This window comes from Phasianus colchicus, chromosome Z, assembly GCF_987193195.1.
Source record: "Phasianus colchicus chromosome Z, bPhaCol1.hap1.1, whole genome shotgun sequence".
NCBI lineage: Eukaryota > Metazoa > Chordata > Aves > Galliformes > Phasianidae > Phasianus > Phasianus colchicus.
In genome coordinates, this window is record NC_143476.1 from 77,254,021 (window position 1) to 77,267,794 (window position 13,774).

The 13,774-nt window shown below is 46.3% G+C and overlaps 1 protein-coding gene across 2 annotated transcripts; it reads left to right on the forward strand.

Annotated features, from left to right (window-relative positions):
* The first annotated feature begins 2,909 nt into the window (after positions 1–2,909).
* On the forward strand, positions 2,910–6,124 carry LOC149913106 (uncharacterized). Of its 2 annotated transcripts, none has more exons than XM_090131028.1 (2): positions 2,910–2,959; positions 5,222–6,124. In XM_090131028.1, the coding sequence occupies exon 2, from the start codon at positions 5,265–5,267 to the stop codon at positions 5,805–5,807; it is 543 nt and encodes a 180-aa protein (XP_089987154.1). In that variant the 5' UTR covers positions 2,910–2,959; positions 5,222–5,264; the 3' UTR covers positions 5,808–6,124. The 2 variants fall into 2 exon arrangements, with proteins under 2 accessions (XP_089987154.1, XP_089987153.1); XM_090131027.1 differs by lacking the exon at positions 2,910–2,959 and adding an exon at positions 4,711–4,923.
* The last annotated feature ends 7,650 nt before the right edge of the window (positions 6,125–13,774 follow it).

The window sequence follows — 13,774 nt, forward strand, 5'->3', positions numbered from 1 at the left end:
ATACCCAGCCAGTTCCCAGGCAGCAGTCCCTGCCACCAGCAGGTTCAGTTCTCTCCCGCCTTCTTGTGAACTGCCAGCCTCTCTCAGGCAGGGCAAGTCCTTGAGTGTAAGCACCTGTTGGCAAGAAGTAACACACTGGGGCATGATCAACGGTATTCTCATCCTAAACCCAAATCGCAGCACCATGCCAGCTGCTGGGATGAAAGCTAACTCTATCCCAGCCAAAACCAGGACAATGCCCTCCCCTCATTTTATATCATCTCCAGCATGCTCAGGTCCCATACGTTCCAAGTCATCCAAATCACCATCAGATTTCCTGTCTTTTGATACAAACACAGAGACAGCATTCCCATAGTCTATGGGTTATCACTCAGAAATGTCCATGGGGTTCATTTAGCCGTGGTCAAAGAGTCAAAGGTCACACACCTCCAAGGCCTTGAAGGAGCTACTCCCAGCATGCTCCTGCATCTTTCACTCTCTGAGTGCGAGGCCTGTCTAGCATAGGGAAGTTCCTGGTCTGCTCTTGTGACAGAGCAGACACATGCATCAGCATGCTGGAGCTGCCTCCTCTACGGTCTAGCTACAGACATCTAGCCAGTACTTTCTATCCAATGAGTCCCCAGCAAGTTCCATAATAAGTGTTCTGTTTTCAAAGCTTCGGGTTCTTCAAACAGCAGCTCCCACCAGGCTCCTGCACTCAGCCCTTTTAGGATCAGAATTCATCTGACCACAGGGGAGCACCTCTTCAGGTGCATCCTGATCTACGTGTTGGTTGTTCTGTCCAGCAGCAACTCATGAAGATGGCTAACATGTGATGTACACTCGGTCGCCGTGGTTCATTTGCCTTCATCTCTTTCTGCAGGGCCTTTCTCAGGGTAGGGTCAGGTACGAGGCCTATCTGTGGCTTTTCAGAAGCTGTAGGATTTGGCACACTGTTCATAGAAGTAGTCAGACCTATCACAGGGCTTTGTAGCATTTGCGATATTTGAGAAATGAGCTGGAGCTTTGGAAAGGCCTGCCAGTGGTTGAGAAGCTGCAGTGCTGTCCAAAGCCACTTGAAACTCTGCTGGGCCTCAGGGTTTGCAGAAGCTGCTGGACCTGTCAGTGGGCTTTGAGCAGCTGCAGGGCCAGTCACAGGCATTGTAGTAGCTGGAGGGCCTGTCAGAGGCACTGGAAATGTTGCATGGCCTGTGGTACACTTTGTAAAAGCTGCAGGGCTTGTCACAGGTATTAGAGCAGCCGCAGAGGCTGTCACAAGGTTTGGATCAGCTGCAGGGCCTGTTACAGGTGCTGGAGCAGCTGCAGGGCCCCTCAGGGGGGCTTAGGTAGCTTCAGCTACTATCACAGGTGTTGGAGTAGCTGCAGATTCTGTGGCAAGGGTAGATCTGCCTGAATCTTCTTTAAAGGATACCAGGATCAAAGACTGCTAATTTACAGTGTCAAGACCTTGAGCTGGCTCTTGGTTGAGGACGGATATTTTAGATATTCTATATCTTTCCCAAATAGTATGAGCAGCTCAAAAGGAGCAAAGTTGTAGGGTAGGTTGTTTCTCAAAAGGGCAGTGGAATTTCCCATTTTTTTTCCAGTTTCCACATAAACTTGGACAAACCAATGCAAAAAGCTTCCAGGAGTGTCTACTTCCCCAGTGTATCCTTTCAAGATGTGAACAAAGAAATAAGACGGATGTGTCCATTGCAACTGTAAAGACAGTTTTTATCAGAACTAAAGCTAGAATAATGGTGTTTTAAAACATTAATGATGAAGTGGAACTTAAAAGTGCTATTATTTTTTTTATTGCATTTATGTTGGTAAGCTGAACCCACTCTTGTTTCCAGACTAGCAGCCATCAGAGACAGATGTGGTGGTATACAGCAGTACAGGTTGAATCTTCCCAGCAGCATTCTTTACCTTTTGTTGCCATGTAAAAGATAGCAGCAGACAGGCAGTCCAACAAAATGTCATCTTACATGGAAGTGCAGATGAAGCAAAGATGTGTCACTGAATCCCTCCATGCAGAAAAATGGCACTCACTGACATTCACTGATGCTTGCTGAATGTTCACAGAGATCAAACAATGAGCATAAGTGAGGGTGAGTGATATGTTTCAGGAGTGGTGACAATTATGGTGGTTACTTCTGCTGGTGCAGATATTGAAGAGCATGGCATAAAGGCTTCTGCTCATTACTGACATAGTTAATGGTGAAGACTATATTGAAAAAGAGTGTTTTGTAGCTGACAACTTGCTTTATCAAATAGTATGATTGTGTTCTGTGTATCTGTTATAGCAAAATGTTCAGGAACTTCCTGAAACCAAACCTCAACTGCCACATTTTTAGGCAGGCACACACTCTGAATTGTCCCATATTTCTTGCCAGATCTTTCTACCTAGAAGAGAACACTGTTAGATTTGTTGTCGGGGAGGAAGCCAACAGTTGTCTCGGTATCCAGAGCGAAAAGAGATACTGTTCCTGCATGCCGGACCTGGGAGAACTACCTGCAAGAACAGCCGTGACATTCCCTGTCTGCCAGTGCAGTCCACATGGCTCCTTAGCAGCACGTTTCCAACATGAAGATGGTGGTCCCGCAGCTCCAGCTGGTGGCAGCCTCCTGAAGACAGGATCAAATTAATATATTCCAGAACCAGAATAACATAGTCAACAGACCAGGCTGGTGAAAGCCCATGCACCTCTCCTTTGGACATTCCCCAGGACACACTGGGACGGCCTTTGCACTTCTCCTCAAGCTCCAGAATAGCATCCCCTCAGAACATCTATGAAAGCCCAGATGCTCTCACCCTGAAAGGAGCATCTTCAGCCCTCACGCATTTCTGCGGCTGGACTATCTCACAGAATCACAGAATCACACAGAATCACAGAATCGTAGGGGTTGGAAGGGACCTCCAGAGATCATCGAGTCCAACCCCCCTGCCAAAGCAGGCTCCCTACACCAGGTTGCACAGGTAGGCGTCCAGGCGGGTCTTGAATATCTCCAGAGAAGGAAAGTCCACAACCTCCCTGGGCAGCCTGTTCCAGTGCTCCGTCACCCTCACCGTAAAGAAGTTCTTGCGCACATTGGTGCGGAACTTCCTATGCTCCAGCTTCTGGCCATTTCCCCTTGTCCTGTCTCCGCACACTGCTGAAAAGAGTCTGGCCTCGCCACTTTGCCCCCCACACCTTAGATATTTATAGACCTGGATCAGGTCCCCTCTCCGTCTTCTCTTCTCAAGGCTAAACAGACCCAGATCACTTAGCCTTTCTTCATAGGGGAGATGCTCCAGGCCCTTCACCATCTTTGTGGCTCTCTGCTGGACTCTTTCCAAGAGATCCCTGTCTTTTTTGTACTGGGGAGCCCAGAACTGGACACAGAAAGAAAAAGATCCGGGTTTGCCACCCAGGGGGAACACTCAGGGTGTATCTCAATGTCTACACATCTCCAAAGGGAGGCTGTGAAGAATAGTGAGCTGGGCTCTTTCCAGCAGTAGCCAGTGACAAGAGGCAGCGCGCATAAGAAGAAACACAGGAGGTTCCTCTTGAACATCAGGAATTATATGACAGGCCCTTCACCCTGGCATCAGTTACCTGGAGAGGGTGTGGGGTTTCCTCCACTGGAGGTCTTTGACAGATAAAACCTGTCTGGGCATGGTTTGGGACAGCACTAGAGCAGGCTGGCCCTGCTCCAGGGGGGAGGTGGAAGGGCTGGACAAGGCGCTCGCCAGGGGTCCCTTTCAACCTCTGCTATCTCTGGGGTCTCTGGGGCTTTCCCACTGGTGACAAGATACCAGTTCTTCTCCTCAGTCAGGCCTCTGAGCAGTTGAGCCACGGCACTCTGCTGGCACCGAGGGAGGAGGCCGCCACGGTTCCCCTGCATCCTCTGCTCTGCTGCCCAGCACCGGGCCCATGTGCTCAGGGACACCAGGCTGGTGACAAGCAGAAACCACATGGCCAGCAAGGACGCGTGAAGCACCCTTTGCCCCTCTGGGGCACTTGCCTACCACTTGCCTAACGGTCTACGGGCTGGTTCGGCCAGGTTCCGTGACTGATGGGGCAGGGGGACCCATGGACCCTGGGAAAGGAAAAAGTGAAAAAGTGGGAAGGGCGGGGAAATGGGCCTAAAACAAAACACTGGCAGTGATCCGAGGAGGAAAGGTAATTCACTAAATAAGGTATGGGAATGCAAGATAACACAGTGCAAAACAATATAATTGTAGTTGAAGGCAACCAATCAAATAAAGTGAGAAAGTGTCCAAAACCAGAAAGCCTTACTCTAATGCTGAAGGTGAGGCGGCTAGGGAGCAAGACGGCGCAGAGACGAGCGGAAAAGGAAAAAGAGGCGTCTTGTGACCTGCCAAGAGTTTTATCTTTATCTCTCCTCTGAAAGGAAGACAGAAACAGAGCATTGAACAGTCCTTTGGTATATGTAGTTCTTCTGCTTGTCTGAGACAGGTATACCCACAACTGGAGCAATAACTCTTTAACTCCCAGTGCACTCCATGATGTTATGCCATGATGTTACACCCATAACCAAGATCATCAAACCATGGCGCTCACTTGGTGGTCCTCCTGGCCCCTGTGATGTCAGAATGCAGTGACTGTGACTGCCCACGGCCTCACCACTCTGCACCACTCCCCGGGTCCCTCCCCGCACAGTTGGGCCACTGCTCCTACGGGTGCACAGGCACAGTGTACAGGTCGGAGCAGGACCGTGGGCAAGCGCTGAGGCTTGGCTTTCTGGAGAGCAGCAGCTCTGTTGGCTGAGCTAAGGCAGTTTCTGGTGGCGTGGCTCAGTCCTCTGCTGAGCTGTGAGGCGCCACAGGTCCTACAGGGCATCTGTCCTGGGGACACGGGCAAGAGGAGGTGCTGGAGCTGTTGGCACCTCTGAAGACTTTCCAAGAGTTTGTCTGTCTTCCTTGAGCACCTCCTTCAGGTACTCTCTTGACCAAATGGAGTCCTGCTGCTTGTCTGAGAGATAACGCAAGGGTCTGGTTAGTCTGGGCCTGGGGGCAGCCAAGGGACCAGGCATGGAGGGAGGTGAGCCCTTGGGTCTGCCTGGCCCAAGGGCTGCTGCTTCTGTCAGCCCTCAAGGAGATGCTTTGGAAGGTTCTCCCCTTTCCTCCCCTCCCCTCTCTCAGTACTTTCTTGGGTTTTCTTCGCTTTCCACTTTGGAGCATGAGGCAAGGCTCAGGCCATTGGCACCTCTTTATTTTCTTTTTTTCTTCCCACAGATTAGGTTCTGAGGAATCTCTGGAGGAGAGGGGCAGTGTTGCAATGGCCAGCAGGAGCCATCTGCAGAAGGAAGACCCATCGGAGGCACCAGAAGACTATCGCTGCGCCATCTGCCTGGACAACATCAGCAACATGGCGTGCGTGGACCCGTGCTTCCATCGCTTCTGTTCTGGCTGCATCCAGCGGTGGGCTACCATGAGAGCTGTGTGCCCACTCTGCAGGCAGCCTATTGACCGTGTCCTGCACACGGTGAGAGCAGATGATGACTACCAGGAGTACGTAGTCAGCTCATCCTCCCGTAGGCAGAGAAGAAGAGCCAGGGAGAGGACCAGGAGCAGGTCCCCGCTGCGGCACAGGCAGTCCAGGAACAGTGGCTTCCCAATGAGGAGGAGCTCCGTAGGCAGCGGCCAAGTCTCACGGGGTGACGCAGCTCCAAGTGCTCCTGCAGCGAGCACTTCTGGGGAGCAAAGCTCACCGAGCAGAGCAGAGCGCATCGTCAGCCCTGGTGACGGAGCGTACGTCCGCATTGGCGCGCTGCAGCTGCCACCTCTGCGGATCCAGGTCCCCAGTCGGAGAGCCCAGTAAACATCTGGATGCTTTGCAGGGCGGGGGTTTTACCAAACCAAAGAACAATCCCATGCAAGGAATACTTTCCAGCGTTGTCTCAAGGGCACGGGAAATCAAGAGGGAGGACCTCCTGGAGCGTGCATTTAATGGCAGTGCTGCAACTGGGAATATTTCACTCCCTCAGCCCCAGCAGCCTGAGCCCTTCCATCATGCTTCTCTACAACACCAGGAGCCTGTGATTGTGGCTGGGAGGCAGAAGGAGGCCGATCATCTCCTCACTGACCAGGAGACTGGGGATGATAATGATGATGACGATTAAAGAATACAGGAAACAAGTAGCGTGCAGCGTAGTTGTTCCACACCCACCCGGGCGATACCCAGCCAGTTCCCAGGCAGCAGTCCCTGCCACCAGCAGGTTCAGTTCTCTCCCGCCTTCTTGTGAACTGCCAGCCTCTCTCAGGCAGGGCAAGTCCTTGAGTGTAAGCACCTGTTGGCAAGAAGTAACACACTGGGGCATGATCAACGGTATTCTCATCCTAAACCCAAATCGCAGCACCATGCCAGCTGCTGGGATGAAAGCTAACTCTATCCCAGCCAAAACCAGGACAATGCCCTCCCCTCATTTTATATCATCTCCAGCATGCTCAGGTCCCATACGTTCCAAGTCATCCAAATCACCATCAGATTTCCTGTCTTTTGATACAAACACAGAGACAGCATTCCCATAGTCTATGGGTTATCACTCAGAAATGTCCATGGGGTTCATTTAGCCGTGGTCAAAGAGTCAAAGGTCACACACCTCCAAGGCCTTGAAGGAGCTACTCCCAGCATGCTCCTGCATCTTTCACTCTCTGAGTGCGAGGCCTGTCTAGCATAGGGAAGTTCCTGGTCTGCTCTTGTGACAGAGCAGACACATGCATCAGCATGCTGGAGCTGCCTCCTCTACGGTCTAGCTACAGACATCTAGCCAGTACTTTCTATCCAATGAGTCCCCAGCAAGTTCCATAATAAGTGTTCTGTTTTCAAAGCTTCGGGTTCTTCAAACAGCAGCTCCCACCAGGCTCCTGCACTCAGCCCTTTTAGGATCAGAATTCATCTGACCACAGGGGAGCACCTCTTCAGGTGCATCCTGATCTACGTGTTGGTTGTTCTGTCCAGCAGCAACTCATGAAGATGGCTAACATGTGATGTACACTCGGTCGCCGTGGTTCATTTGCCTTCATCTCTTTCTGCAGGGCCTTTCTCAGGGTAGGGTCAGGTACGAGGCTTTTCAAAGAAAAACAGGCTTTTTGCTAATTCAGTTATTATTACAGGGAAAAAAGAAACAAACCCACACCCAAGCAACAAAAGCTATAATAGAATCATAGAATCACAAGGTTGGAAAGGATCTACAAGATCATCTAGTCTAACTGTCCACCCATTACCATAAGCTACTCATAGACTCACAGAATCACCAAGGTTGGAAAAGACCCACAAAATCACCCAGTCCAACCATCCACCCATCAGCAATAGTTCTCACTAAACCATGTCCCTCATCTCAACATCCAAAATCAACGAGTGCTGCTGTAAAGAGTTATTTAAATCTCAGAACATTATTAAGAACAAGTATAAGAGGAAATAGAAGAAGGACTAAGGAGGAATAAAGTTTTTTGGCTGGAACGTTTTGTTTCATAAAGACGGCATCTGTACTCCTTAGAAGCACTAAAGGAGGGAAAGATCACTCTGGTGAAGTTGCATTTTTCTGGTTTGATATTCTCTTTTGCCTTCAATTTCAGGTATCATTTCAAAAACTTATTCTATACTTTAAAAAAAATGAACATGAAGATAAATTACCATTTAAGTTCTCCAGACATGTTTTAATATGAAATGATTTTCTAAATTCACTATTACAGTAAGTTTAAAAGTTAAATAACAGATTTTTCACTAATTAAAAAAAAAAAACAAGATCGTGCCTTTTCAAAGAGGTATTCAGTATGTGAGTACTTAGTTCTTTGAGTGAGAGATGGCTTTTATTTACACTTACTTCCCTGAAAAATGCTTGATTTTCTTCGTTTTCAGTATTTTAGTGGTCCTGTGCCTTTTTGAAATGAATAAATTACCATGTTTTTGCAACAGTTATTTTTTCATCATGTAAAAATCCCTAGTGAAATACCTTATTATAAATATAATGATAGCCATCTCATTCTATTTTTTTTTTTACTTTTTTAATTTTAATTTTAATTTTTTTAATTTCAGTCCCATTACAACTGCCTAAATTGGAGCTTAGGGCATTATTTTTCAATCATATTAAAGCTGCTATTTTGTTTATCATATCATCAGAATAGATAACCTCAGCAGATAGTAGGGAAAAATCATATAACACTTTTTACAGGGTCAGTGAGAGGGCTTAGCAAGGTCTTGAGCACATTAGTGCACTATTCATTGTGTCCTCAGTTTCTTTAATGAAAACTTATCTGGCAGACATTCAGTTTACAGAGCGCCATCTTCTTTATAGAAGTAATACTGAAGCTGAATGTAAAAACACATTCTGAAAGCCAGAAAGACCCCATTATACAATAGTTTCTGCAAATACTTCTGATATATGTATGTGGTCTCCTAAAGCTTCTTTCATGTCACTGGTAGTTCTTCCCTCCTTGACATTTTGAAGTTTGTGAATGGAATAAACAGCAGATGTTTCATGATTATTTTTAAGATTATTTCTCTAGTTGCTCTTGGAAACTATGAAAAAAAAAAAAAGATGCAGAAAAAAAATCACTGAGCAGACCTTACACTGAAATGCCCTGCTCTCCAGTCTGGGGCTTATTCCAGTAGCAATTTCTAGTAGGCTGAAAATAAATTCTTTTTGAATGATGTATCACGTTATGTCTTTTCATGTTTAAAGCCACATCACTAGGGTTTTCCTTCCTCCCTTCCTCCCTTCCTCCCTTCCTCCCTTCCTCCCTTCCTCCCTTCCTCCCTTCCTCCCTTCCTCCCTTCCTTCCTTCCTTCCTTCCTTCCTTCCTTCCTTCCTTCCTTCCTTCCTTCCTTCCTTCCTTCCTTCCTTCCTTCCTTCCTTCCTTCCTTCCTTCCTTCCTTCCTTCCTTCCTTCCTTCCTTCCTTCCTTCCTTCCTTCCTTCCTTCCGTGATTAAGTCTTTATACCAATGATTATAGCAAGTGGAGTTAAGTTGGAGTTAACTTCCTCTAGAGCAGCCTGCTGAAGAGAGTGACATTCAACTTTAAAAAGCTCCCGCAGCCGGATCACTCCAAATGCCATTGTTCATTTCCAACTGAAAACTGACAGGCATCAAAACTGATGGCAATAAGCAGTGACATAGGCTTCAGTCCTCCAAAACACTATTATCCACTGCAATATTTTATATAACCACTAGGGCATTAAGGATTAATATCCAAAAATATTTTCATCCAGGCTCTTCTGTAGCAAACAGACACAATTCTCAGTACACAGCTCCCCTGCTTGATGCCAAAACAGTAAAGAGGACTCGAGGGTCTGCTAGTTGAGATGGCTCTGCCCAATCCAGTCATATACATAATGTAGAAAAGGGTAAGGTCCCCATAATACATGTAAAGAACACACTGGAGAAAACTGTGTGGGTTATCCTGGCCTCGGGCAAAGTTAAGCCTATTCATGGAGTTGCTTTTTCTCAGGGACCTGGATTTACTTGGTGGATAACGCAAGAAAATGGGAACATTCAGTGTGTACTTTAGGGGAACTTGATGCTGAGAGAAAATAGTCTATACTTGCATATATATACGTATGTAATGCTAATTCTTATTGATATGATTTGTATGTGTATATATTTATGTTCTTTTTAAGTATAATGTAATGATGTGGAATTAAAGGTGGATACTGTCCATATCATGACATCATGTGGTATGCTGTTTATTGTTTAAGCACAGTGCCAGGTACACTTCCTGGATCCTGTACTTCTAGCAGCCTCAGCTATTCTCATATGAATCCCCATAGTTCAGTGATTCCACAATTCATTGTTAACCTCACTAAAAGAAATTGCTTCATATTGAACTATACTGTGAAAATTATCCATAAATGTAATATATGGATATTCTTTCTTTTATAGTTAAGGATTTTTATACTGAGGAATTAAGAACTTACTTCTAACGTGATGGAAAATCTTTGTAAAAATTATGCACTTTGAATACAGCTTGAACTGTGAAGTTCCTGTTATGTTTTCTTAGGAAAATGAATTTTGTTGAAATGTGTGCCCACATCCTGTGATCCTATGACAACCCTTGAATACTCTGGCCAAGTTCAGCCACAGCTGATCAAAAAACAAACAAACAAAAAAACCCACAAAAATTCTTCCAGTGCTTCCCACATAAAGAAAACCAATCCCCCACCTCCTCACCCTCCTTAAAAAAGAAAACAAACCTTTTAGGTAGGCTGTTTATTTCATATCAGCTAAAAAAATGGGAGGAAAAACGTCAATCAGAGCTCACACTTCAATCTTCAACCCATGAGAAACAGGGCTAACTTGAGGCCGGTGTTCACGGAATCATGGTAAGTGAGGTTGTGGTGAAAGGTCTACCCAGGAGGTTGTCTAGAGTGAGGTGGACGACTCCACACCTCGAGACTGCCTCTGCTGAGAAGGAAAGAAGGGTAATTGTAAATGAATGACTTCTTAGGGAAATGGAAGGCCATCTGTGTCAGCCAGACCCTATCCATTGGGAATTGAGCTGCCTCCCTGGGGCTCAGTTCAGGGACATTACTAGGAAACTCTAGTCTGATTTCTCCCTCTAATTATTATCTGCTACTGGTAGTTCAGGCAGACAGCCATAAGGTTGCTTAGAGAACTCCAGTAGCTATCAAAAGTGACTCCAGGACAGTGGGGTGGTTAGCTGATAGAGCATGAGTACAGATGGTGTTTTCCTCTGTCCCTTCAGTGGCATCAAGGGATACTGAGAGGAGCAGGAAAACTCAACTCATAAGTATGTGGCTGAAAGGCTAATGCAATTGCAGAATTTATTTATTTTTTACCATGGGATGATATTCTTGGTGCCTGGTCTGATATCTGCACATGGGTCTCACTAGTCTCAAAGGGGAAAGAGATCCTAGCCTATGAGCTGGCAGGTCTCACTGAGAGGGCTTCAAACTGAGTATGAGGAAGAAAGGCAATAAAACCAAGTTTGATAGAGATGATCTGATAATGATGATGTGTTGGGAGTGAGGCAAGGAGCTCAGATGAAGTATATCTACACCAGTGCATGCAGCATAGAGAACAAACAGGAGGAGCTAGAAGTCACGGTGTGAAAGGCTAACTATGCCTTAGTTGCCATTACAGAAACATGGTGGGATTGTTCCTGTAAATGGAGTGCTGCGATGGATGGCTATAAGCTCTTCAGAAGAGATATGCAAGGAAAGAGGGGTGGTGGTATAACTCCCCATGTTAGAGAGTATTTCACTGTTGTTGAGCTCAGGGCTGAGAATGATAAAGTTGAGTCTCTCAGGTAAGGATCAAGGGGAGGGCCAGCAAGGCTGACATCCTGGTGGGGGTCTGTAATTGATCACCTAACAAGGATGAAGAGATGGATGAGGTGTTGTATGAGCAGCTGGTAGGTCTCTTATTCTCATGGAGGACTTCAGCTTCCCTGATATGTGCCGGAAATATAATATGGCACAGAAAAACAGTCTAGGAGGCTTCTAGAGTGTGTGGAAGATAGTTTCCTGATGCAGCTGGTAACAGAGTCTACCAGGGGAGGTGCTGTGCTAGATCTGCTGATCACAGACAGGGAAGAATTGGTGGGAAATGGAAAAGTCAGGAGCTGCCTTGAACAGAGTGACAATGAAATGGTAGAGTTCTCAATTCTTGGTGAGGTCAGAGGGTGGGGCAGCAAAACTGCTACCTTGAACTTTCTGGAGGGTGGACTTTGAACTGTTCAGGACACTGGTAGGGAAGGTTTCTTGAGATTCAGTCCTAACTGATAAAGGGGCCCAGCTGATTTCTCCTCAAGAAGGATGTTGTGAAGACGCAGGAGCAGACTATTCCCCTGAAAGCTGAGCCAGTGGGAAAGAAGATCAATGAACAAAGAACTTTTTCTAAGGCTTCAGGAGAAGAAGTGAATCTTCTTCCTGTGAAAGAAAGAATGGGCAACTTGAGGAGAGTACAGAGAATTTGTTAGGATCTGCAAAGAGAAAATTAGAAAGGCAAAAGCTCAGCTTGAACTCAACTTGGCCATTGGGGTAAAAGTGAACAAAAAACTTATTTACAAATACATTAGCAGTAACAGGAGGGCTAAGAGGGTGGCAGAGAACGTACCATTGAGGATAAGGAAAAGAATGAGGTTCTCAATGCTTTCTGTACATGTGTCTTTAAAACTCGGACCAGTTATCCTTAGGGTACTCTACCCCCTGAGCTCCAAGTCTCAGACAGGGAGCAGAATACAGCCCCCATGATCCAGGTAGAAACAGCTAAAGACCTGCTACTCCACCTGGACTGCCACACATCCATGGGGTCAAATGAGATCCACCTGATGGCTCTGAGGGAGCTGGCAGAGGTGACAGCCAAGCTGCTTTCCATCGCCTAACAGCATTTCTGGTCAACCAGAGCGGACCCAGAGGACTCTTGTTTTGCCACTGTGTCTCTCATCTGGAAATGAGACTGCAGATGAGGATCTGGGGACTGCAGGCTGTCAGCCTGACCGTGGTGCCAGGAAAGGTTATGGAGAAGATCATCTTGAGGGAGATCACATAGCATGTGTGGGACAACTGGGGAATCAGGTCCAGCCAGCATGGGTTAATGAAAGACAGGTCCTGTTTCACCAACTTGATTTCCTTCTATGATAGGGTTAAACCCGCCTGATGGATGAGGGAAAGACCGTTGACATAGTCTACCTAGACTTCAGCAAAGCCTTTGACACTCTCCCACAGTATTCTCCTAGAGAACTTGGTAGGCCATGGATTGGACAGGTACACTCTTGGCTGGGTAGAGCTGGAGGGCTGGGGGCCAAAGAGCAGTGGTGAACGGAACTAAATCCAGCTGGCGACTGGCCATGAGTGATATTCCTTGAGGGTCAGTATTGCGCCCTGCACTGTTCAATATTTTTATTGATGACGTGGATGAGGGCATTGAGTGCACGATCGGAAAGTTTGTAGATGTTACCAATCTGGGAGGAAGTGTCAGTGAGCTGTCCTCACATTAAAGATGGAGACAATAAAATGAACGACATTAAAATCCCCTTCCTATCTATATTTCAATGCACTGTTATAGACAGGAATATCAGTGACCTGAGAAGCCCCAGGAACAGAGAACAGAAAGGGTATCAGGTAGCTAAGTGTGCTTGTTCATGCCAGGAGATACAAGAAAAACGCCAGGTAATATCAGACAGCTAGGATCACTTTAATTTACAGTACATATGAGTCCTAACAAACTGACTGGTTTCAGGTTAACTTCGAATAAGCACCTGAGCTGCTGGGCTCTATAGTCATTACTTCCAAAGCAAAGGCTATTGGATAAAACTATTTATCAAAGTATCAGTACTGTTGTTCATGCTAACAGTACTGCTAATGTACACTACTTTTTTTTTAAGAGGACTTTAAAATAAAGTGGCCTGTGCCATAAAATAGAAACCATCTGGTGAGCACAAGTGAATAATCAAATGCAAGAGACTCAGAGATCATTAATAAGAAGCTCATTCTTCTCTTATTTATCTATTTGTGCAAGGCTCTGATTTCATTAGCAATGCTATGTTTTTTTCTTTTCATGGAAACATAGAATGACTTGGGCTGGAAGAGACCTCAAGGATCATCAAATTGCCACAGGCAGGATTGCCAACATGTAGATCAAGTGCTGGATCAGGTTGCCCAAGGCCCCATCCACGCTGGTCTTGAACACCTCCAGGAATGGGGCATCCACAGCATTTCTGGGCAGCCTATGCCAGAACTTCATTACCCTCTCAGTGAAAAACTTCCACCCTAATCTAATCTGAATCTTCCCTCCTTAGTTTAAAATCATTTCCCCTTGTTCATTCA

Bases quoted from the DNA above. Each gene is read 5' to 3' on its own strand.
- LOC149913106 (XM_090131028.1), top strand. From the start codon at position 5,265: ATGGCCAGCAGGAGCCATCTGCAGAAGGAAGACCCATCGGAGGCACCA.